This window comes from Acartia tonsa, chromosome 2 (genome assembly GCF_053477335.1).
Source record: "Acartia tonsa isolate MP-2025a chromosome 2, ASM5347733v1, whole genome shotgun sequence".
NCBI classification, from domain to species: Eukaryota; Metazoa; Arthropoda; class Copepoda; order Calanoida; family Acartiidae; genus Acartia; species Acartia tonsa.
Genome location: NC_137261.1, coordinates 44,751,046 through 44,775,870, shown reverse-complemented (window position 1 = coordinate 44,775,870; position 24,825 = coordinate 44,751,046). Strand labels below are relative to the sequence as shown.

At 31.7% G+C, this 24,825-nt stretch overlaps 2 protein-coding genes across 2 annotated transcripts in view; one reads left to right on the top strand and one right to left on the bottom strand.

Moving 5' to 3' along the window:
* Positions 1–5,891, top strand: part of LOC145311954 (uncharacterized) — a 214,592-nt gene extending 208,701 nt beyond the window's left edge. The window contains exons 10-13 of the mRNA XM_080151025.1: positions 325–409; positions 656–732; positions 1,339–1,433; positions 1,635–5,891. Of these exons, the coding sequence (XP_080007151.1) occupies positions 325–409; positions 656–732; positions 1,339–1,433; positions 1,635–5,605 (4,228 nt within the window). The 3' untranslated portion in view covers positions 5,606–5,891. The remainder of the gene's footprint in view (positions 1–324; positions 410–655; positions 733–1,338; positions 1,434–1,634) is intronic.
* Positions 5,892–8,605: 2,714 nt separating this feature from the next.
* LOC145311952 (protein rolling stone-like) lies at positions 8,606–19,901 on the bottom strand. The gene is made up of 13 exons (XM_080151021.1): positions 19,839–19,901; positions 19,314–19,378; positions 17,342–17,389; positions 15,026–15,108; positions 14,583–14,638; positions 13,883–13,996; positions 13,361–13,411; positions 12,814–12,867; positions 12,440–12,469; positions 12,056–12,157; positions 11,686–11,744; positions 11,179–11,231; positions 8,606–9,521 (listed from the first exon to the last, which is right to left on the bottom strand). The coding sequence occupies exons 1-13, from the start codon at positions 19,865–19,867 to the stop codon at positions 9,444–9,446; spliced, it is 822 nt and encodes a 273-aa protein (XP_080007147.1). The 5' UTR covers positions 19,868–19,901; the 3' UTR covers positions 8,606–9,443.
* Positions 19,902–24,825: the final 4,924 nt, after the last annotated feature.

Genomic DNA, 24,825 nt, shown 5'->3' with positions numbered 1-24,825 from the left:
AATTCTCCATTGTAAGCTGTTTTTGTATTGAACTTATCAAAGTTTCACCTAAAAAAGAATCACATTTCTAATAAAAATTCCTTTCTTTTGATTTTTTATAATAGAATAATTTGCAAAGCATTGATAAAATATTTTAATGATTTAGAAAAATCCGTTAATAACATTTTGATAATTGCATTAAACAAACAGTTATGTAATTATTTTTAATATAAAATATGTTCAAAGAATACAAACAATTATAAAGTAGATAATATATCCACTTAAATCTATTTCCCTTGAGTAATTTATCTACCATTATCCTGTCATAATCCTACTTTTTTTTAGATATGTGGAAGAGTTAGACCCTGAATTAAAGAATATAACACAATACATGAGAAAAATGGAGGGATACCTCATGCAAATTTTACAGGTAAAAATAATAGCTTAAAACCTACCCAAATTTTCATACAACATTTATTCGTCAAAGGTAAAAGTTCAGAAAGGACAAGTTAGATGGTTTAATACTATTGAGGGAAGCTTTATGTATTTAATTTCTTTTGGGATATTAGGTTCTTTTACTGCCCCAAGAGGCCAGGGTGCTAATATAAGGATTTATCAAGGGAAAATTATTATATCAACTATTGTTTTCTTTTATAATTGGTTGGAAATATTTTAGGTTTTAGAAGATTCCAACGTCTCGAAGTTGAATACTTTATGCCATGGAGATGCTAAACCCAATAACTTCATGTTTAGGTAAATATTTTTAAAATATAGAGCATAGAGCTATACTACACAAACAAGAACATGCTTCTCCAGTAGAATATATATTTCGCTTTATTCAATCCTTCTTAATTCTCATAACTTGAGAGTTTTAGTAAAAAAAAAATTCTTTTGTACATTATAAAAGTTGCTAACCCACCATAAAGATATTTAAAGTCATATCTTTCTTTTTGAAAAGCAGCACTGCACAGTTATACTTTTTTATTGATAACAATTACATCATAGATTACAATTTTATATTAACCGAACCATTTATACTTTCCCTTAGGGATCTAAAGGGATAAGAAAATGACCGATAAATTGATATACATCCCCAATTATGATACACAAAATTACCCCATCTGTAGATTACAATTAGTGGTTGAATTTTTGGACTCTTAACCTAATGAACCAACCAATCAAAAGTCTCCAAAGTTGTTAAATCAGCTAATAAGTAAACGTTATCATAAAACTTTGAGGACTAGTGTAATAAAAAGTCCAATGTCCTTTCCTCCCTGACATTCTCTGCTTTTGTTGTTAGAGTTTTATGCTTTTATTTAAATGCCACTACGAATATAATACTATGAATATTATGTTTAGAAAGATTGATGTAGATTTTGAAGATGAGGAATTAAAAGATTTAGCTTGTGAAGGAGTTGAATCTATGCTTATTGATTGGCAACAGGGGTTTTTAGGTCAGTTTTTATTCTTTATCATTTTTTTTACATATTGCTATTATTGATAACTTAATTTTAAAGTTTTTCAAGTTTTAAAGGTTCGTGCTAAATTAACTTACCTATGATAATTTATTTCTTAATTCAAGAGCTTTGTTTTAACATGTTTTGTTATAATAAAAAAATAAAGCACGTATCAAAGTTAACCTTTGTCTGTTTAAGGTTCTGTATGCAGTGATCTGATGTGGTGTATCTACCCATTCCTGGAAGTCAATGGCCATGACACAGACCTATATGAGTTCACATTCAGACATTATTTCCAAGAATTAAAAAACGTTCTGGAAACATTTGAAACTACACTAGAAGAACATGGGCTACCTAATAATATGGCAGATTTTAGATCTCTTATACGAAGGGGATATGTTCTTGAATTTATGATTGTTACAAGTCTCAGGCCAGTTTTGAATATAAAAGAACCTGAAAAGGTTATGGCTTGGTACAAGAAACTAACTAAATATGAGAAGAAGGTTGAAAAGGGAGGTATTCACAAATTACTTGCAAGAAAACCTCCAAAGCTGCCTGTTCAAGATGATGTCTTTGTTAACCCAAGATATATGTACTTCCTACAGTTCTATTTTAAAATAGCCACAACTCTGGGTGCGTTCCAGGAAATGGGTCTAGTTTACTTTGAACTTATGAAGAATGAAATGTTCAAGGATGGCTTAAAGATGAAAAGTATTGTTAAACCTAAACCTAAAGCATTTACTGCTGATTGGTTCAAACAGACATTTTTCAAATGTATCATTCCTCAGACAAAAGATGAAGATGAAAAAGTTGAAGAAACTACTTCTAAAGAAGAGAAAATTATTAAGGAACAAGAAAAGGTTCCATTCAAACCTAAAGAGGACATAATTTATGCTGATGAAGAAACTGCTCAACCTGAAAAGAAAGAAGTTGTTGAATCTATATATGAAGATATTCAAAAGCCTGAACCACAAACAGTTGTAGCTGAAGTAAATCCTGTTGAAGCAGTTCCCAAAGAAAAATCTCCATCTCCTGTGGATCCACTAAGAGCTCTTGCCAGTAAACTACATTCAGATATACTCCAATACAAAGAATCTTACACTGACTTTAAGATTCAAATGGATAATATTGATCCTCCTTCTTTAGAAAATGTTGAATGTTCAACAAGCAATCAAAATGGAATTGATGGACATTCCACAAACAGTGACTATCAAATTGATGAGAACTTTTTGAATATAAAATTTAATAATAATGATTTGCCTCTAAGTGCCATTCCTCCAAACAATTCAGATCTTGCTGTTTCAGGAATGGTTCCAAACAACTCTTATTCTTCCAATTTTGGTGACAGACATAATTCTAATGCAAGAGACATTGTTTTTCCTGAGAAGATTGAAGAGGTTGTAAAAATGCTCAGCTCAGAAAAACTTAATGATTTTGATCAGGATACAGAAAAGAGTATCAGTAGAGACAGAAAGATATCTGTACAATCAGTAGACACAAGAAAAGATTCATTCTGTAGCAGCTTATCTAAACAAGAACTTGTTGATCTCCTTGATCAAGATGAAGCAGAATGGGATATTGTCAGAGATCCTATTTGTCAATCAATCAAAGAAGAGACTATGCAATCCCTAGATGATGATTCTCATGAGCCTAAAGGTGAACCTCAAAAAAATAGCACTGCTACAAAAGAGATTAACACTGTTGATACTGTTGAAATTAAGGAAGGGAACACTGCAATAGAGATATCAGAGCCTGTTTCAGAAAATAAAGATGCTGTTCTTGCTTGGCTTAATGTTGCTAAAACTACAAGTGAATCTGAGAATCATGAGAACAGTGATGAAGAGACATCAGAAAACTGTGTACATGGAGTTTTGACACTAAAGTTAGGTAATGAAGGAGAAAATACCATAAAGGCTCATAATGAAAATAAAGAAACTGTGCTAAATAAACAAGATTCATGTGAGGACCAAAATGAAGATCAGTCCAATGTTGAAAATAAACAGCAAGAGTCTGAAAATAGAAACTCTATACTAGCTTGGTTAAATATCAAACCTGGTAATATTGATATGGGAATCAAAGAGGTTGAAACACAGGAATATGTTCCATTAAGTTTTGATGATATAGAACCAGAAGAAGTTAAAGAGCATCAAGAAAATCCCAAGGAGGAAATTGCCTTGACAAATGATAACTCCAATAACTTTGCAGCAGAAAGTCCTGAAGCTGATAAATGTATTTCAACCAAATATGAAATTACCATTAAAGAGGATGTTGAAGCAAATAAAAAAACTGTAAGAACTGGATCAGAAAACGAAGCAACAAAAGACAATATTGTAGATGCAAGAATTGAACTACCAATGGAAAAATTGAAAGTAGAAATTGTAACATCAGAAACTATTGAAAGTAATGCACAAGAAGAAAAAACTGTAGAGAACCTCATGGAATCACGAATTGAAGAATCTAAAACAGTTGTGGAATCAGAAAATGAAATAAATAATACTATTGAAAATGAGCCATCAAAAGAGAAAATTGAAGCAGAGATGAGTAAATCACCAGAAATAGTTACAGAAATTGAAAATGTAAAACAAAAAGAGTCAAAGAATGAAAACATCCAAGAAGAAATCTGTGAATCACAGGTTACAGAAAACACAAATATATCAGTTGATATCTCTACTGAGGTTAAAACTTTTATTGAAGAAGTAACTAACCAAGTGATGGAAGAGGTAATTACTGAACTGCCAAAAGAGTTAGATATGCTAAATATTGAATCAATGAATGAACCCAAAATTAATAATGAGGAGAACTTAACAACTGAAAATCCAGGTGAATCAAGGGCAGTGGAAACTGAAAACTCATTAAATGAATTTCAAAATACAGATTTTAAATCTGAAAACCACCATTCAGAACAACAAGCATCCAATAAAGAAAACTTAAATGTTCATTCAAAGACTGAAAACAGACTTTCTGCTCACTTTGTTGAAGCAATTGATGTAATGGCTGATGATATTTCAAAAGAAATTCTCACAAGCACACTTAAAAGAAAGAAGAAGGAAAATAAAATAGTGGAAAATAATGTACAGAGTACTGACTTAAATACAGTTTTAGGAAATTTACCTGCTAACAAGGATGTATCAAATATTGTTGATAATGTCTCAAAAAGCATAGACACTGATCAAGTTAAAAATGAAATATTGAAGGAAGACTTAGATAATGAAATGGTTTCTGGAGCTCCTCATTTAAATGGTAATAATGATGAGGAAATAATTGAAAATGGCAGAGAAACTTTTACAGATGTAGTTTCAAAAGAGTATCCAAAATCAATCAGTATATTGAGAAAAATAACAATAGATGTAAAGACAACAAGTGCTAAGAGTCAAGAAGCACTTGAGATTGATAATGATGAAGACTTGCCTATCTTGATTGATTCAACACCTTCATCTGCAATTCAAGACTATGATGCAACTCCATTTATTCCAAAGACAACACCTAGAAGACTTAAACAATCCAAAGACTTAAAAGAAAGAAAAGAACTAGCTAAATCTGTAGAAATATTTGAATATATTGCTGAAAACATTGACCAACCTCTGAAGAGTCTAATTGAAAAAGCACACAATAATGACAAAGAAAAGAAGAAACTAAAAGATGATCAAGCTTTTATTAGACATGCTGCATCAACAAATGAAATATCATATCTTTCAATTGATGAACTTGTTGGTAGCCATGAAAAGGTTCTTGTCGATGTTCCCCTGTCAGCAGATGAACTATTTAAAGCTACCTCAGCTAGCACTTCCTCTCTAGACAAAGAACAAGTGAAAGCAAAAATAGTTCAATACTTTGCCAAACTAGTTAAGGAAGATAAGATGTCTCGGGATCTTGGCAGAGAGGATATTACTAACACTACAGAATCTCCTGAATCAAGCTTGGAGAGATCAACGACAGGGTCAAGAAATTCTGCAAGTGATCAGGAGGAAAGTGGAGTTGGAGAAGTAGATACAACTGCTACAGTTGATAATTCTAGCAAAGCTGAGCAAGATAATGATAAAGAGGAAGATACTGAGGCGAGAGAAGATGGTAAAAGTAGGAATGGATCTAAAAGTCGCTCAAGCACTCTTAAAAGAAACAAAAGAAAGAATTCCAAGAAGAAGAGAAGGAAGAGCAAAGGATATGCTTAAAATTCAAAAAGAACATTTTTCAAATTAATCTTTTTGTAAGGGTTATTGATAGTTAACTGTTCTTGTGATATTATTTATATTTTCTTAAAACATTTTCTAATGCATATTTAAGAATATTTTATAATTGCCAAAAAGAACTTTATATACACTATTATACAATTAATTTGCAATAAAACAAATAAAATATTGATTTTTTTTCTTTTTAATACTTTGCTTTCTATAAAATGTTAATATGGCACCATTATTATAAATCTGAATAAAATAAACAATAAACATAGTAATATTTCCTTCTTCTTTTTCCATTTACACTACATCTATATATATCTTTGTCATTTGTTGAAGTCCGTCTGTAGGTTTGATTATGTATGTAAATTGTAAGCCTATCGAACTGATATAAAACTTGTATAAAATGAAATTTAAGATTTGTCTTATTTTAGTTATTGTTGTTAGCAGCTTCGCCCCTAGAGCCCTAGATTATATCCTCCTTCACTTTCAATTTAAGAAAAAGAAAAGTACAAAATATTAAGGGGGAGTATTTTTTCTAGGGGTGATATTATTTGGGGGGTTAGTGATACTCTCCACCAAAATAGTAATACACCTTCCCAGAATGTATGAGAGTCTACACAGTAAAGAAAAATCATATCGGTTCAGCGAGTCACACAAACCTATTCTGTTAATTTTGTAAAGGGATTGTCAATATGTCACCATTTTCTTTAACTTTCACTTTAAAGATTATCTTTTTCGTAGAAGATAGTGTGAAACCTTAAAAGAGTACAACGCACGTAGTAGAATTACTTTTTACATTGTAGTACAGGCTGACTCAAAAGTATTTACTCTAACAAAGATCATTACATTGATAATTAAATAGAATGCGTAGAATATAGTAATATTTTCTTGAAGACTAGCGGCTACGCCCCTAGAGGCCTCTAGGGACACGTAAAATTGTTTCTTGTCAATCTATTTTATAATCAATACCCTCCCAATAAATAGTTATAAACCTTTCCAGGACCTATGAAAAGCTACCCTGTAAAGGAGAACCATATCGGTTTAGCAAATAGCGAGATCCTTTGGTACAAACAAACAAACACACAGACAAACAAACATCCTGTTACTAAAGGATTATGCTATTTTTTTCTTATTTAGGTCTGTTCTTACCACGTTTTACTAACTAGCGGCTGCGCCACTAGCATCTCGGGTAATGTATTCGAAATTATAGGAAAATCAGAAAAATTGCCTAAAACCATCCAATGACTTTAAAAGGAAAATGGCTAAAACCATCAGTGGTCCTATGTGAAGCTTACCTGAAATGGAAAACTTTATCAATCAATTGGTTATGAAATAGATTAAACAAAAAATGTTTTACTGTTGAAAGCCTGATTGTTAAAAGTTTTATTTTTTTATTGCATTTGTGCCGGAGTGTATTTGCGTTTTACAAAGATTTTCCAGTATGGCTTCGAAACCGATTAATATCCGCTGAATAAAAACATGTTATCAGTCATACTAGAAAATCATCTATAGCATCATATTACAGACAATTTTGAAGAATATTAATTAGGAATCATAAGATTAATACTAGTTTTGGTATTCCGTGCCTTCGGCCCCTCGGGGCTAACTGGTTTTAATTTTATAATTTTTCATTTCAATATCTTCTGAAAGCTGTCTATAATACGATGCGATACATTATTATATTTGTGCACCCTGTAAAAAAATACATATCCTTTAGAAAGTGATACCATCTAGGAAGTATATTTACATAAGAAGCCGATATAAATGTAAAACTTGACAATATTGGGTGAAATTCCTTTCACTTTCATTTGGGACCATTTTTAACCCCTCGTAAAGTACAATAACTATAACTTAATCTACAGGAGAAATATTATTTTTCTCGACTGGTTTTCATTTTATGCTTTGATGTTATCATACTTGTTCTATAAATACACCCATAAGATGTCAAAGGGTAGGGGTAAAGTGATGTTCACCACCCTCGAAATTTGAAAACACTCTATTTACCCTCCCATTCTAAAAAAAAATATTATATTACCCGCCTTAAACCTTTCAAACCCCTCATTTTCCCCCCTAAAAAAAGTTTTATTGAAATATCTCAAAAAAACGGTTTTAAATTAGATCAATTATAGATATATGGAATATTTTCTAATATTGCATTGACCTAGATTTTGAGATATAAAGGTTAAATATTCAAAACTTCTTCTCTCATTCTCCATTTAGTTTTATTTCAAATATGTAGCTTTAATATTTTCAAACGTAACGATTATCTACACAATTATATGAACTTCAAAGGCTGCTAGCTGCCAAACGGCTAAATGTACATGGCATGCCCGCACATACCGTGTTAAGTGGCATAACAAGGCCTTTAATAATAATCTGAAAAAGCCAACATACAACGATGCACAGGGAAAGCTTCACTGAAAAAAAAAATAGCGTTAAATAAGTCTTTTGGAGCATTTATATGCATTGCGAAATAACTCTGCATTCTTGAGTAATGATTATTCCAGGATATATGTAGGCCTTATTTTGTCGGTTACAATTTTGTGCGAGCGTACGGCCGTTAGCAGCCTTTAAAGTTCATAATTTTGTGGAGATAATCGTTACTAGGAATACTTTAACGTGAACCCGCGACCGTGGCTCAACACGTAGTGCTCGTCGCCGGGGAGGTGATAGGTTCGAATCTCGGTCCGACACTGCGTCATAACTAAGACATTAAAAATGAATCCTACTGATGCTATGTCAGGTGCGTGGCATAAATAGTTAGAGTTAAGGGAATGCCTTTGCCATTAAATGGATACAAGCCATTACCATGCATGCACAGTTAGATAGGACTTCTCAGACAAAGGTCATGCAATAAAAGGGTTGGTTGTCTATTACAAGTGGATGATGCCCTTAGGTTTTCTTGATGATCACTTGAAATCAAAGAAGAATACCGTTCCAATTAGATAAAGGTATTAGGTAATAATACATATAATTGAACACAAAAAATTACAACATTGCCTGATTTTTTTATCTGTTTATATTTAGCTTAAAACAAAATAAAAATAAAAATCACATAATTGCAAAAATAGCATAGTTACATGGTAACTTTTTTCTAGAAATACCCTGTAGTTTATGTTTATTAACAAGCTGGTAACACAAGGTATTTTGCTTGTTTCAACGATAAAAGACTACTAAACTAAACTGGAGATCAATATTGATATCTTAGTTGCGGAAAATAATATACATATTAAATAACCATACATGGATTATGGATAACAACATCCATAAGTAGCGTAGCATAAAATAAATCATGGATTGCCACAAAGTGAATTGTAAATCAAATAATCAGTGAGAAGAAGAAAAAAAAAGAAGGAAACAAGAATTTAAGATATAAGAAATGAAAAAAATCGCAAAACCTTCGAAACATGAATAATATGTCTTTTGGTGCATGATGTTTTTCGGGAAAATCAGTAGAGGAAACTAAAAATATGTGCAAATAAATCAAGCTACTTGTCTTTTCATCTAGGAAAACGAAAATTCCTTAGAACGACGTGAAATATAATTTTGAGAAAAATTGTAAATCAGACCATAATCAGTAAAATCCAAAGATATGTTAAATTTAATAAAAAAAAGTTAAAAGCGATTAAAAAGAAGCTTAAAAGCATTCAAATGGTTGTTAAATATGCTCTATAATACTGGGAATGTTGTCAAGAAGCAATAGAGGTCTAGCTTTAATAGCGGCTGAATAATTCTCAATTACCCCCTAGTGTTTCGGACTAACGGACGGACATATCGAATTATAGAGTAGCTTCGCTACTAAAAACAGAAAATGGTTAATTTGAATACAAATTTATGAAGTATTAACGCTAGAATAATTAATTTTCTTCTTGATGAAAAGTCTCAGACAATACAATCCATACAATACTCCCTAAAATTAAAATTATAGTTAGATATGCCTTTTTAGTAGCGAAGCTACTCTATAATTCACTTTGTCCGTCCGTCAGTCAGTCCGTCAGTCAGTCAGTCCGTCAGTCCGTCAGTCCGTAACGCTATGGGGGAAATGGGATTTACTCAGCTCCTATAAAAGATAGAATGCTGAAATTTTGTCAACATTCCCATTATTAAGGAGCACAATTGACTATAAAACATCATTTGCGGTCGGACCGATTTTTAGCAGGTTTTAGGCTATTTTTATATTTTTCACATTTTTCTCCATATCTTCAGTGTTTATGGTCCGATTTTCAAACTTTTTTCAGTTACAGATATCAAAATTAAATTTCCTGTCGTTTCAAGAAACAATCATGAAGGCCAGACTGCCTTTTTAGCAGGTTTTAGGCTATTTTTATATTTTTCACATTTTTCTCCATATCTTCAGTGTATGGTCCGATTTTCAAAATTTTTTCAGTTATAGATATCAAAATTAAATTTCCCGTCTTTTAAAGAAGACAACCATGACGGCCAGACTGCCTTTTCAGCAGGTTTTAGGCTGTTTTTTTTTATATTTTTAACATTTTTCTCCATATCTTCAGTGTTTATAGTCCGATTTTCAAAATTTTTTCAGTTGTAGATATCAAAATTAAATTTCCCGCCTTTAAAGGAAATAACCATGACGGCCAGACTGCCTTTTTGGCAGGTTTTAGGCTATTTATAAATATATTTAACACTTTTTTCCATATCTTCAGTGTATATGGTCCGATTTTCCAAATTTTTAAAGTTTTTAAGGATTTAAAAATTAAATTTTTTGTCGTTTTAAGAAAACAACCATGGCGGCCAGACTGCCTTTTATCAGGTTTTTGGCTATTTTTATATGTTTTACATATTTCCCAAGATCTTTGTTTATTTTGATCTAATTTTCAAACTTTTATGGGATATCAGTATCAAAATAATTTTTCCTATTGTTATGAGCATCTTTAATATAATTTACTTTGACCATCGTCATCATACAAAATAAAACAAGGTTTCATATTTATTTTATCCAATAAATCTATTCTTGATTTTAGTAAAAACCTTTTAAATCTACCTGTACGTATTCCCATCTACGATTTTTTGTGCTTCGCTACTTATGGATGTTGTCATCCTTGTTTTAGAGATGTAGGATATACGTGGATTTTATGACAGCGGAAAAAGATGGCGTCAATTAAGGGTGCTAACATCGACATCGCTTATTGGTCAATTGGTTCATTCAGTAGGAGGGGAGGGGATGGGATAAAGGTGGTGAATGGGGTTATCGTTAGTTTAGCCAGCTACAAGTTTCGCCTCACAAGAGTACAAGATAATCTGGTAATCTAGGTATTAATAAATTCGTTATTCTTTTATGCTCATCTATGTTGATTTTTTTGGGAGGTAAATATATTTTTTTAATATTGTCAGTAATACGATGCTATACATGATTTTTCAGTATTGCCGAGAACAGGTTCTAATCCAGCGTATATTACTTGGTTTCGAAGCCATACTGGAAATACTATTCCTTTCCATATTCTATTTCTTTCATCAAACAATAACCTTCTAAACTAATAGTGAAACATTTGAGACTGACCGACATAGCTGAGTTTTCAGAGTAGCTATACTTGCAAAAATATATAAACCTGTAGAGCCACGGCTAAAAGCATGCAACCAATGGCAGTTCCGACAGCAATTCCTAAAGAGATATAGATTAATGGAATAATTGCAAAAAAAACACCATCTTGCAATTTTACACCAAAGCATGGTTGTTAATTCAGCCTGGTAAAAAATATTCTAACATTTTCATTGGCGGTATATATTAAATAGATATTTCCTGAGACATAAATTGTACTATAGAACAAAATTAAAATATAATTTATGAAAGTAAGTATGTAACTTCTGAAAATAGATGTATAAATGGATATAGAATATTATACATGTATTGGATATAATGAAAGGGGAGAATTTGTCGCCAATTTAACTTGCTAATATAGACCTAATTTATTACTCAGTTTGTTCAACCATTTGGAGGGAGGGAATGGGGTAAAGGAGGTTATAGAGGTATCGTTATTTTTGCAAGCTACGATCATCACTTGATTAGATTACATGAAAATCTGGTGAAATATCCAAGTAATTAAAAATGGATTCACCTGCATTATTTTCCCAATCTAGAATTGGATAAATATAGGGATCACAATCTGTCTCTGATCTATAATGATAAATGTATAGGTTTAGATGTATAACCCAGAAAAGTAAAGGGCAACCTCTGAGTAGTGTTACATATAGCTAGAGCCCCCTCTATTCTTTTACTTTAATTCAATATTATCAAAAGGAGTATTATTACTGGTCAGTAATTCCTTAGTTGTGTACCTCCGCTAGAAACATGTCTTGGCGGTCTTTTATAGCTGTTTTTTTTTAGATACTTCAAAATTGTCAAGTACCCCGTAGGGATCAGGCCACGCAATGTTGGTTTCATTGGTTCAAGTATATCATAGTGATTCTGAAATGATATGCCAATACCTGCAAATTCCTTTACCGCCAGCAGCCCAGTAAATGAGAGAGAATGTAGTGTAGTACAGACCAAAACACACAGCCAGGTACCAGTGACCAAATTTTATGGGTCTACAAAATTAGGATATATAATTCAACATGGATGGAAACATCCATAAGTAGCGAGGTACAAAAATATTAATAAATTCAAGAAAGTAACAAATAGTGTAGATGCCAATCAATCAGAAAGATTGTCTTAAATAGTTACAGAATAAAGGAAATTTAATTTGATACTGTTACCCACAAAAATTGAGAAAAACGGACATAAAACATTAAAGTTATGCGAAAATCATAAAATAATCATTGGACCATTTTGAAATCAAACTTTTAAATGGTTGAATATAAAAATGTTACCTTGCAGTAATGAAAATATCCAACAAGCAACTGAAACAATTAAATATATTAATGGAAATTTTAGTAATGTTATCTAAATGAAAATGATGTATTACATGTATACAATAATATGATACGATATATGATTTTTCAGCATGGCTTAGAACCGGTTTTAATCCAGCGGAAATAAATCGGTTTTGAAGACGAAGACCAAACTGCATAACTTTTGTGTCACTTTTGATTCCTGTGCCGTCATATAATGAGGAAGATGAGAGGAGAAGTGGGAAAGAAAACCCCTAAAACAGAGATGGAGAATATGACGTCAAAAGTAGTGCAAAAGTTATGCAGTTTGGTCTTCGTCGGTTTTGAAGCCATACTGGAATAAATATTCATACCTTAGAGAGTTGATCAAATGTAGGAATACATTCAAGAAGTTCATCCAGACACCACTAACAAGGTTTATATATTAGTAATAACAGTCGGTTGATCTGTTTTTTTTAGTAATGCATGCATATATATACAAGCTTATTTAATAATATGGAAATTAAAAACATCAAAATTAAGAACAAATTAATATCAGTGAAGAGGGAAAAATAAAATGAGGGTAATTTGTTAGTTTTATATGAAAATGGTAGCTAGAGGAAGGGACAGTGTAGCTTCTTTATATAATTACTAGCCGCTGCACCCCTAGTATAAATGGGCCTTCTGTATTCGAAGTGTTAGGGAGTTTAAGAAGATTGCTTGAAACCATCCCGAAATTTTTGGGAAGTTTCTCTAAAATGTAGAGCTCAATCGGGCCAGTAGTTATAAAAATCTTAAGCTACAGACAAAAAAAAACCTTACTACTTTATAGGTGTAATAAGATGTATGCTGCATAAGATATTATAATCCCTGTCTTCATGTAACATTTTTAAAAAAAATTTAACAAATTAATTAACTTACACAATGAGGTTGTTTTCCACAACATACTTGTGAAGGACTCCCCAATAAACTGTGGAAAAATTAGATTGCTTTTTTAAAGGCAGGGCTTACCTAAAATTAGAGTCTTATGTCCGGCCGTTGGCTCTTTTCGTAAATCTATGCATGTTATAATTGTCCTATAATGATACTTAAAAACTTGCACTAATATCTTTTTTATGTATAACAGACTATGAGAAATAGTTTAAACTCTTTGGCAAATCCTTTTTATACAGATGTATTTAAATTTTGTCCTCAAAACGGGTATTCTTTTTTTCCCCTTCTTCCAAATAGCCTGTGAATATTCCCTTACTGGTGTGTTTGTATGAAGAACAAACCAAGGACGTCAAAGCTTTTTTATTTGGAGAGGAGAGGGGAGAAAAATTTAAAATAAAAATTTATATCATGGAGGCAAGGCTGTCCAAACTTTTTTTGAAAGCAACTTTTTTAGAACAATTTTGTAAAAATTAAGATGGTAAACTTTTCTGTAGTTAATCTAATTTTCCTAGTGTGATGAGAAAGGCTGAAGTCGTAAAGGCATTGTGAAGTCCCCATGAGAAAGAGTACAAAATAGGAAACTTTTCATCCAACAACCTTACATTCTCTGTGTTCATAAAGTGTCTGAAATTAAACAAGAAGTTTGGATCTAGTGCAGTTCACGGTAAAATGTTCCTGGTATCCTGATATCTACTATGAACTTTAAAGACTGGTATCGGTCAAACGGCTTAACGTAGATATCATGCCCGCACCCGTGTTAAGTAACATAAAAAGGCCTTTAAAAAATCTGGAATAGCTAAGATCCAATGAAGCACAAGGATAGCTTCTCAGAAGAAAAAATGCCTTAAATTATGTTTTACTTGCGTATTTATGTGCACCACGAGATAACTATACATTATTAAGTAATGATCATTCAAGATTATTTATAGGCATTTCTTAATTCATTGATTTTTTGAGATAATCGTTACCAGAAACCTTTTACCGTTAGCTGCACTAGATCCAAAAGTTTAGACAAGCAATCCTTTAATGGGACCAAGAGCAACCAAATGGGGAACAATCAAAACACATTATTGGTTAAACAGTGTACTCATTTTGGTACGAAAGAGTATTTTAGGTATATTAAAAAATTAATTTACAAATTTCATTTAAAAATCTTTTGTGCTGTAACTATTTCTTTTTCAAATTAATTATCATAAAAATTAAAACATACCTCAAAGTGACAATCACCGAGTAAAGAATGTAATGGATGGTTAGAAATGTGATTCCCTAAAACAGGATCATATTATTACTTTGTACATATATAGTTAAATAGGTATCAGTTTAACCTAATTCAGACTATAGTAACACTCAACATTGCTGCTTGTTTCTTCTATAAGGAATTCATGTAATTATATTATGTATTATCTTAAAAATGTTATATCTACAGCAATCTTATTCAAATTTCAATCCGCTTATAGCGTAGGAAATATAAACACAGCAGAGTCCCTACAAAGGCACAGAAAACAATTTGCTAGCAGACGAAAAGGGTCTTCGTGTAGTTGTCTCGATTAAACATCTATACTTATACATTTATTTCTAATTAGATGTTATTTTTAAAAATCAATATTCATATCGACCTAAGTTACTGAGTTAATAGCAAAAAATTTTAATCACCTGATTTGTCATATAAATCAACCATTTTGCACCCAGCGTGTCCTTTGTTGATATCATATGTGCTATTATTCCAGCTGTCATTACTAAAATCATTATTAATTATTACTATTTATATCCAGGGAGGGAGGGGACATTGGGCTGTTTATTACACTAGTACCCAAAGTTTTATGATAACGTTTCCTTATTCGTTAGCTCATATGTTTTTGCCAAACTTTATTTTACACAAGTACAGGACAACAACAAAAGTCTTATGTAGTGCAGCAATTTTGAATATTTAGGTATATATTTCTTAGTGAAAATTTTTTAGAATTCAGTTTTCCACGCTAAAATAATTCTATAGTGGTTTCCCTCATATATATCGAATGCAATTGAATCACAAATAACCATATTTTGAAAGTTTTTTGTAGGTTATGTAAGTAAATTACCCCGGCCCGGGATAATAGACAGCAGATCCTATAGATAACTTTAAAATTACAAATAGGGTGGACAAGTAGTATATTTGAGTGAAAGAACCAAATCCGATATATGAAGTAAAGAATAAATATAACAGTTGTGTTATAATGCAAAAGTAAATAAAAGATAAAAACTCTTGCAAAATGTTTATATTTTGTAAAATAAAAAAAATGAGAGATACAAAATTTTTAACTTCTGAAATACATCAAAGTAAAAAAATGGTATTTTTATTTCAGGTGATTATTGACGTTAATACTAATAGATTATTTTGTTTTAAAAGTATCTTGGGAAGGCAAAGAATAATATATTGCTAAACATTGCAGTTTATGACTAAACCAATCTAGGTCCAGACCATAGACATCTTTGGTTAGATGTCAAGGGGAGTTTACTCCTCTCAGACTTTGGAAACCTTCATTTTAACCCCTTAAATTTAAAAAAAAATACTAAGATTAAACTTTGAAAACTCTCATTTTATTCCCCTCAAAATGAAAAGCTTGGACGTTCTAGACGTACTGTTAAAGTATACATATCATGCATGCAACAAAAAAAAACATTTCATTGAAAACTAAAAAAACTGTATTGACACTGTATGAACTGAACAAAATGGTGAATAAAAACAAAATAGACTTTACCATCCCGTCTAGTGTTTGAATTGAAGTGGTTTATAGTGCCTATAAAAAAGGGGATAGATTATTTATAAAATTGGCCAAAGTATCCTAAATGACGTCATATAAGAATAGTCCATTTATCTAATATGACGTCAATCGGGATTTTTCGGCAATTTTTTTTTTAAATGTATCCCCTTTATTTATAGGCAATATAAAGAACTTTGTACACTGTTAAAAATAATTTTTTTATTTAGTATCAATTGATACTCTGGAGAGTATTGGAACCGTAAGTACACTACAACTATATAATTAATATATAACACTATGTAATACTATATAACACAATAATTATTACTATACAGAACCCATACATTTTTTAGTATCGATTGATACGCTATAGGGTACTGGAAAATACGCTACAGAAATGTTTATTAAAATAGTACTATTTGATACACTCTAGTGTACTGGAAAATACGCTGTAGAAATGTTTATTGATTTAGTACTATTTGATACGCTGTAGAGTATCAGACAATACGCAAGAGAATGATTTATTAAAATAGTAACTATTCATACCTTCTAGGGTACGAATCTGTACTGTAAAGAATAATTGAAACAGACACCATTCGTGCACACCTCTCATGGAAGTGTTTCTGCTTGGTCGTTTTAGACAAAGATGAAATGTTACTATTTATGCTCAGATTTATAGTTTTGATTATTGTAATTATGACTGACCATAGTTTTTATTTTTAAGGATCATGTTTACTCCTAATCATCTTTAAAGTCATTTTTTTTTACTAAATTTACATTTAAATCAATGTTTTATGGCTCTGCTTGGTATGTTTGTTGATATAACAAAATGTATATGTACATATAATAATCATATATTATAAACTGATCTTTCATCCAAAGTAAAACAGTTTCATACTCTACAGAGTATCAAAAATTATGATAGAGGGTATCAAAAATTGCGAAGGAGAGTATTAAAAACTTACTTCTACCATATTGAATATTATTCCAAAGAGCATATTGGATAATACTATACAGACAAATACATTATTTAGTACTACATGTTACTCCATAGAACACTAAGTATTACTCAATACAGTATTAGAATCTTCCTTGTATCGTAATAAGGTTTTTTTCCTAGAACATACGGATTGATACTATACATTAAAGTGAAGAATAAATAGTATTATCTGATGCTAAAAAAAAAATATTTTTAACAGTGTAGCTCACCATCGAATAATTTTCATACCTGCTGCGACGGCTATTCGGTAAATGACATAACCAAGACTTGGGTGATCTAAAACCATTATAATCAATATATTATGTATTTGGATAACTTTCTATCTGTGGTTTTATGTGAATATTACTTAAGATTACCTAAAAGGCTATAGTACTCTCAGTCCTTCTAATCTAAACTTATCAGCTAGACCCGTCTACCTTAGCCTTCAGAGCTACTCCTTCTCCCTTAGCTACCATTTAGCCGACTTTCATTATACAGAAGCACATTAAGAGAAATTACACTAGAGCCAGGCTAAAGATTTGACAGATTTAACTTTCTCTGTTTCTTTAAAAAATACTTTTTTTATTTTAATGAAACTGGGCTCGTAAAGTAAAGTAACATTATAGCTCACCAAGTGCTGGAACGTTTAGGTTCTCTTTAACAATAGAACTTCTTAAAGATCCATAGGTTGTGATTTATTTAAATACCTCAACCTTCTCGAGAAGCATTGCTCCCTAATTTGTATGTTCCATTCCATATGCCTCTAGGAGCGCCAACGCTAATTTTGAGTTATTACTCTAAATACCAACAAAAAACGTAAACCTATAATAGATTTACTAGTGACTTCGTCCATAGCATCTAGGAGTAATAATGGAGAGGTTAAGAGCCTTAAATTACCTCAAGGCTTTAATCTAAAATTTAAATAGCCTATTACTATCCAGACACTTTATTACTATACTAGCGGCTACGCCCCTAGAGGCCTCTAGTGGCACTTTAAATGTTTTTGTTTGTTAAATTTAATTTTTTATGTACGATACCACCTTATTTGACGTTGAAGTCTCCTCTAAGGGGGGGATTTTTTTGTTTTTGGGGGGGTTAGGGGTGTCCCACCCCTCAAGAAAATATCTTAAAACCACCACAGGATCAGTAGGTATAATCCCTGAAGAGTAGAGCCCAATCGGTTCATCGGTTACCGAGATCTTAAGCTTCAGACGGACAGACAGACGGACAGACGGACAGACAGACGGACAGACAGACATCGTTCTACTTTGTATTATAGATATTAGAACTAGTGGCTTCGCCCCTAGCCTCTAGGGGCTTCGCCCCATGAGGTAATGGAAAGTCAACCCTCCAGAATAATTTTATAGTTATATTTACAAAAAAGTTATTCTTTGCCGAATTACTCTTTGGTAAAATTAAACCCAGGTTGTGCCCCGTATGCACAAAAATTTCAATTCGTAAAAATTAAACCCAGGTTGTTCACCGTATATCTCGTACGGGGTGAGCATAAGCGAGTACCCTGTATGCGGTGCAAGCTCTGATAGTCCCGCTGATTGGACCACATATACACAAAAATTGAAAACTCTCCTCTGTAAATTTTATTTAATACCTATAATTGCAACAACTTTTTAAAGATTTAAAAGTTACAAAAAGCCCAAAAAAGATTTTTTGTGAATTTTTTTTTTTTTTTTTTTGGGGGGGGGGGGGTTCATGGGGGCTTCGCCCCATGGTGCAGTGGGGTTCCCCCAACCCAATTACTGGTTTTTGTTTACAAAAATAAAAAAAAATAAAAAAATGGAAATACGGATTTTTTTTATTTTTAGGGGGGTTGGGGTGTCCCACCCTCCTAGAAAATAGCCTAAAACCACCAGAGGACCAGTAGGTATATTCCCAGAAGAGTAGAGCCCAATTTGTTCAGCAGTTACTGAGATTTTACAAAAAAAATTTAAAAAAATTTTTTGGGGGGGTAGTTTTTTTAGTTTTTTGGGGGGTTGAGGGTGTCCCACCCCCCAGGAAAATAGCTTAAAACCATCACAGGACCAGTAGGTATAATCCCTGAAGAGTAGAGCCCAATCGGTTCAGAGGTTACTGAGATCTTAAGCTTCAGACGGACAGACGGACAGACGGTCAGACGGACAGACGGACAGACGGACAGACATCAAGCTACTTTGTGTTATAGATAGACCGTAGAATTAGAATGTAGATTTTTTAAATGGCTTACTTTGTGTGTTCCATTCTGAACGATGAAAAAGGTTGGGCTCCTCGTGTTTTAAACTCAAAGATTCCCTGAAAAGAAAAAAAATCAGTCTGAGGTGTTTGTATCTATAGGGACAGCTTTCCAAAGATAGTAAAGGGATAAATCATAAGATTAATTCCGGTTTTGTTAGCCCGAGGGGCCGAATAACTGGGCTAACAAAACTAGTATAAATATTATGGTTTTACTATTTGTTGAAAATTGTCTATAATACGATACAATATATCAATTTTCTGAGAACCGGTTCTAATCCAGCGGATATTAACCGGTTTCGAAGCAATACTGGAAAAGTTGTTACGTTTTTAAAAGTATATTATCTTATATATCATTATTGACGTCAAAAAAGGTATAAATCGGTGTAAAACAATTTTAGCATTATTAAAGGCGTTGGATAACAAAACTGGGATTGATCTTTTGTTTTTTTTTTCGTGGAAAATTGTCTGTAATAGCTGATATTAATCAGTGTAGAAGCCAAACTAAAATATAACTTACAATGTACACGGATTCTTACACTTCGACATTCTAATTGTAAATCTGAAAATTGTGAGACAAATTTAAACTTCAAGGAATTTTGATTAGGAGAATAACTACTTATTTTTATATTATTACTAGAGTTGGCTCGATATAATTATCTCCCTATTGGCTAGTTTTCTATATGCATATCTATTTCTCAATAAATCTATTTTCCTCACCCGGCATTACTATCTAAAAGAAAGTAAATATTTAATAATTTAAATGATTTTTAAAAGATTTTTTTAAATTATATTTTTTTCTTTACATTACCATCACCAAAGGGTTAATGATGATGATTACAATTTTAGTTTAATATTTGAACACACAAAATGTCGCCACAATCGAATTCTTTTAAAGCATAGTTTTCTTAAATTTATCATATTATAAATTTAAATTTTCTTTTTTATGATTAGAAATTTAATACATCAATATAAGGTAAATAGCAACATGAAATGAAAAAAATGAATTTATTTTTAATAAAGTAAAATAATGGGTCTTATCGTTCTGGGCAATGAGAGTTTATTATGGATTATTGGAGCACTATGAGTTTTAATCATATATTCCCTGGAAAACTTGAGCTCGTTTATAGACATTTATTTCCTATATAGATCTGACATGGATCTTGAAGCAATTAAGCAGGCCGTTTTGTACATGTTAAAAATTGGAAGATTTCATTAAATAAAAGTAATCGCAAATATACTTAGTAAATGATGGATATAGATATGTGGATATCATGACAGGGTAAAATTGTCGTCAATTTATTTTGCTAGTATTTGTTTAAATATTTTTTCACCTCCTGAGTTAAATATATTCACTTTAATTATACATTAAATCTTTAATTTTAAATTTTTATTTCTTTTTAAAGTTTTACTCTAGAGTAAACTATACATAAATTCCTATAATCAGGGGCGTCCAAGCTTTTTTGTTTGGGTGGGAGTAAAATTTTTTTAAGGTGGGGGTAATTCGGTTTTGGGGGGGTAAAATGGCGCGCGAAGCGCGCCGCGAATTTTTTTACCCCCCCCCCAAAATTTTTACCCCGGGGGTAAAATTTGCTTGGGGTGGGTAATTACCCCCCCTGAAATCTGTTGGCAGGGGTAAAATTTGTTTCCCCCCCCCAAAATTTTTTACCAGACAAATCTCTGTGCACGCATCTTATAACTTGTATCACCAATTGACAAAGACCAAATTGCTGCAAAATTGTGTCAAAAATTTTCCATATGATGTAATAAAAATGAGGGAGATGAGAGGAGAAGAGGAAAATCCCTCATTTTTATGACGCCACATGGATGATTTTTGACACAATTTTTCAGCAATTTGGTCTTTGTCTCACCAATTATTTCATATTATTGCTTAACCGTTTCTTTTGACTAACTGATACCAAAGTTTAGCTTCTTCATTTTTGAGTTTATACATTTATGTCCAATTTATGTATATGCTTGTGTTAGACTGTATAAAAAATAATCAAATTTTCAAATTTCATCTTGACATTCCAATTTTGAAATTTACTCCAAAAAAGATAGTCCATAATAAAATTATCTCATCTTAGAAGCAAATTTTCCAGAAATTTTTTAAAACAAGTAAAAAGGCATTGATTTATTTTACAAGTTATTAGTAGCGAAGCTACTCTATAATTCGAAATGTCCGTCCGTCTGTCCGTCTGAGACAAAGTGGGGGAAACGTGATTTTCTCGGCTCCTATAAAAGATAGAAAGCTAAAATTTTTAGTGAAGATTCTTATAACATATGCACATCTAATCTATACATTGTTTTGTCCATCCGTCTGTTATTTGGGGTGCTAGATCGATTCCTACATTTTCATGTTTTTCTGATTTTCTCAACTCCTTTTTAAGATAATGGGCTGAAATTTTCAGGGATTGCTTAAATTTACATTTTACATATTTTACATAAGTTTTATTACGATTTTTATATTAATAGGGGTGCTAGATCGATTCCTAGATTTTTAGGTTTTCTATTCTTTTCTCAATTCCTATTCAGGATTTGCGGCTAAAATTATTAGGGATTGAATATACTCATATTCTACATATTTCCATCAAGTTTCATAAAGATTTGTTTATAAATTGTGGTGCTAGAACGATTCCTAGATTTTTAATTTTTCGTGCTTGAAAGGTTGCGTGATTTTGAAGTTTTTGTCATTTCCCTATTTCATCAAATATATAGGATGACACTGGTATATTGTAAATATATTCATAATATACATTCATAATTTCTGAGCTTCGCTACTTATGGATGCTGTTATCCTTGTTTTTCATTAATGTTTGTAATTAAAAAAAATAATTTTATAAAGGTAAGCAACGTTTTTTACTATTTTATTTATCTATAACTTAAAGCTTCATGCTTTTGCAATCTTAAGAAAGATACTAATTATTTTTACAAATCAAATAGATGATTTTTTAAAAATGTTTTAGGAGATTTTTGTCTACACATATTTAATTTTTTCAATACCATTTTTTCTTCGTATGTTTATTCCTGCTAATTAAAAACTATGGGTATTAATTGTTTAAAAACATATGCAGGCAAAATTTAAAATTCATATCAGAAATAGAAAAAAGATTTAGTCCTTTATTATGAAACTCTCTAATACTTTTATGTATTTTGTGCCCTGTTAACATTGAGAGGTTCAAATTTTGTCAATATTATTTTAAGTTTATAATTTATAAAGTTAATATGTCAATCGTTTCAGTAGTCCGGGGCTTTGTTTAAAATTATATTCACTGAATATATCATTAGGATTTCTTTTCCCCCAATACAGTTTACTTTATCAACCTTTTACTAGATCATCGAAATGACCAATAAATGTCCATGTTAGCAATAATAGATTGACGACAATTTTTTCCTCTGTCATAATATCCAGATCCACGTATATTCTACATAAATTGAATTTATATTATATTATATTAGTACTAGCGGCTACGCCCCTAGAGGCCTCTAGTGGCACTTTAAATGTTTTTGTTTGTTAAATTTAATTTTTTATGTACGATACCACCTTATTTGACGTTGAAGTCTCCCCTAAGGGGGGGATTTTTTTGTTTTTGGGGGGGTTAGGGGTGTCCCACCCCTCAAGAAAATATCTTAAGACCATCACAGGACCAGTAGGTATATTCACTGAAGAGTAGAGCCCATTCGGTTCAGTGGTTACCGAGATCTTAAGCTTCAGACGGACAGACAGACGGACAGACGGACAGACGGACAGACAGACATCGTTCTACTTTGTATTATAGATTATAAACATTAGAAAAATGGTTTTAAACATTTTAATTGAATTTTCCTTGTAAGTAAAAAAACAAACTCTGACAGGGTAAAACGCATAAGAATGTGCGTTTGTTGTGCGCGTTAGAGTGTGGGCGCACGTTACATGGATTATTATTACTTGGATGTTGCAACAGATTTTGATGTACCCTGATAAAGTATTACTCGCAGCTGGCCATAATAACGATTTCTCCCTTACACCGAAATACCCAATCCCCCTTCACTCCTACTGGATGAACGAACTGACCAATAAATGAGGTCCATATTAGCAAACTAAATTGACGACAAATTTTCCCCTGTCAATATATCCACATATATCCTATATCCATTGGTGCATGCCTCAAAAAGATGAATTACACACTGCGCGCTTGGCTGCGCATATCATTTGATTATATAACTCTTAAAACGCGCCCTGCCCTGTCTGTCTTATCGATTTCTAAAATCTTCTAGTTCGCCTAAAAAAGACATGATTTTTGACAGCTAAAGCCAAACAAAATTTAATTCTTTTGATATCAAAATCTAGGAAGACGACATAAATAATAATGAAGAAATCAATTCTTTAATAACATTTCCATATTATCGTGTATACATTTATGTCGGGTAAGCTCTTTTAAAAGAATGTCAAATTCTCAGGGAAGATTTTTATTGGTCCCGGGGAGGTTTCAGATGGAGCTATTCAAATTTTGAAAGTTATAGAGTTCTTAAATAACCTTATGTAAATCAGTTTATGATAAAATAGTAATTGTGTTTCTGTCAATCCTTCCGAATACAAAAACTTCAGTTAAATGCCAATCTTTTTTGTGCTTCTAATTAGCCTTCATTGATTGTAGAAAAAAATGTATTACTTTGATTTGTAGTTATGCATTATTCTGAAATTTATTGGGCTTCCGAACATAAATTTTAAAATTAGGGTTCTAAAGCCATGTAGCGACGTCTAGAAAAAAAAGAATATATGTGGAGGAGAAAGTTTGTTCTTAATTTAGGTTGCTAACATGTACCTCATTTATTGGTTAGTTAGTTCTTCCGGTAGGAGGGAAGGGGATTAGGTAAAGGCCCACAGGGAGTAACGTTGTTTTAGGAAGCTGCAAGTATCACTTTATCAGAAAACATGAAAATTTGGTGCAACATCCAAGTAATAATATATCAATTGTAAGTAAAATAATATTGGGGAAAAATCCAGTAAATTGAAGTAAAAATTCAACACGCTATTCTTGAAATTTGCAAGATCACGAAACTTGGCATAAATATTCAAAAGGAATATTTTATGCACTTTTTATACAAAAAAGGGTGACAACATCAATTGAATTCAAGGTAAAATATTTTTTCTATTAAAGATTATCTTAGAGGTTTGGGATTTGCTTCAGATAAAAGAAATTGTAGATAATATCAAATTGTTTGAATTTTAAATTGCTACCTACATAACATAATTTATAAACAAAATTACGTGTACAGAAATATCTCTATACGGCTCATCTTTGAATCAATGAAGCTCCTTAAAGGTCTCAAAAAGATTTTTTCGGGGGGAGGGGGGAGATAATCTACATTTCCTAACATCTCCTTCTAAGAAAACTATTTAAAAAAAATTTTAAACAATATTTTCACTGTACAATAAAAAACATAAATGACGTAAATTTAATATATTGAAACTATAAATATAATGCAATGATAGCGTGCTTATAACTAGACTAAGCTAGGCGGGC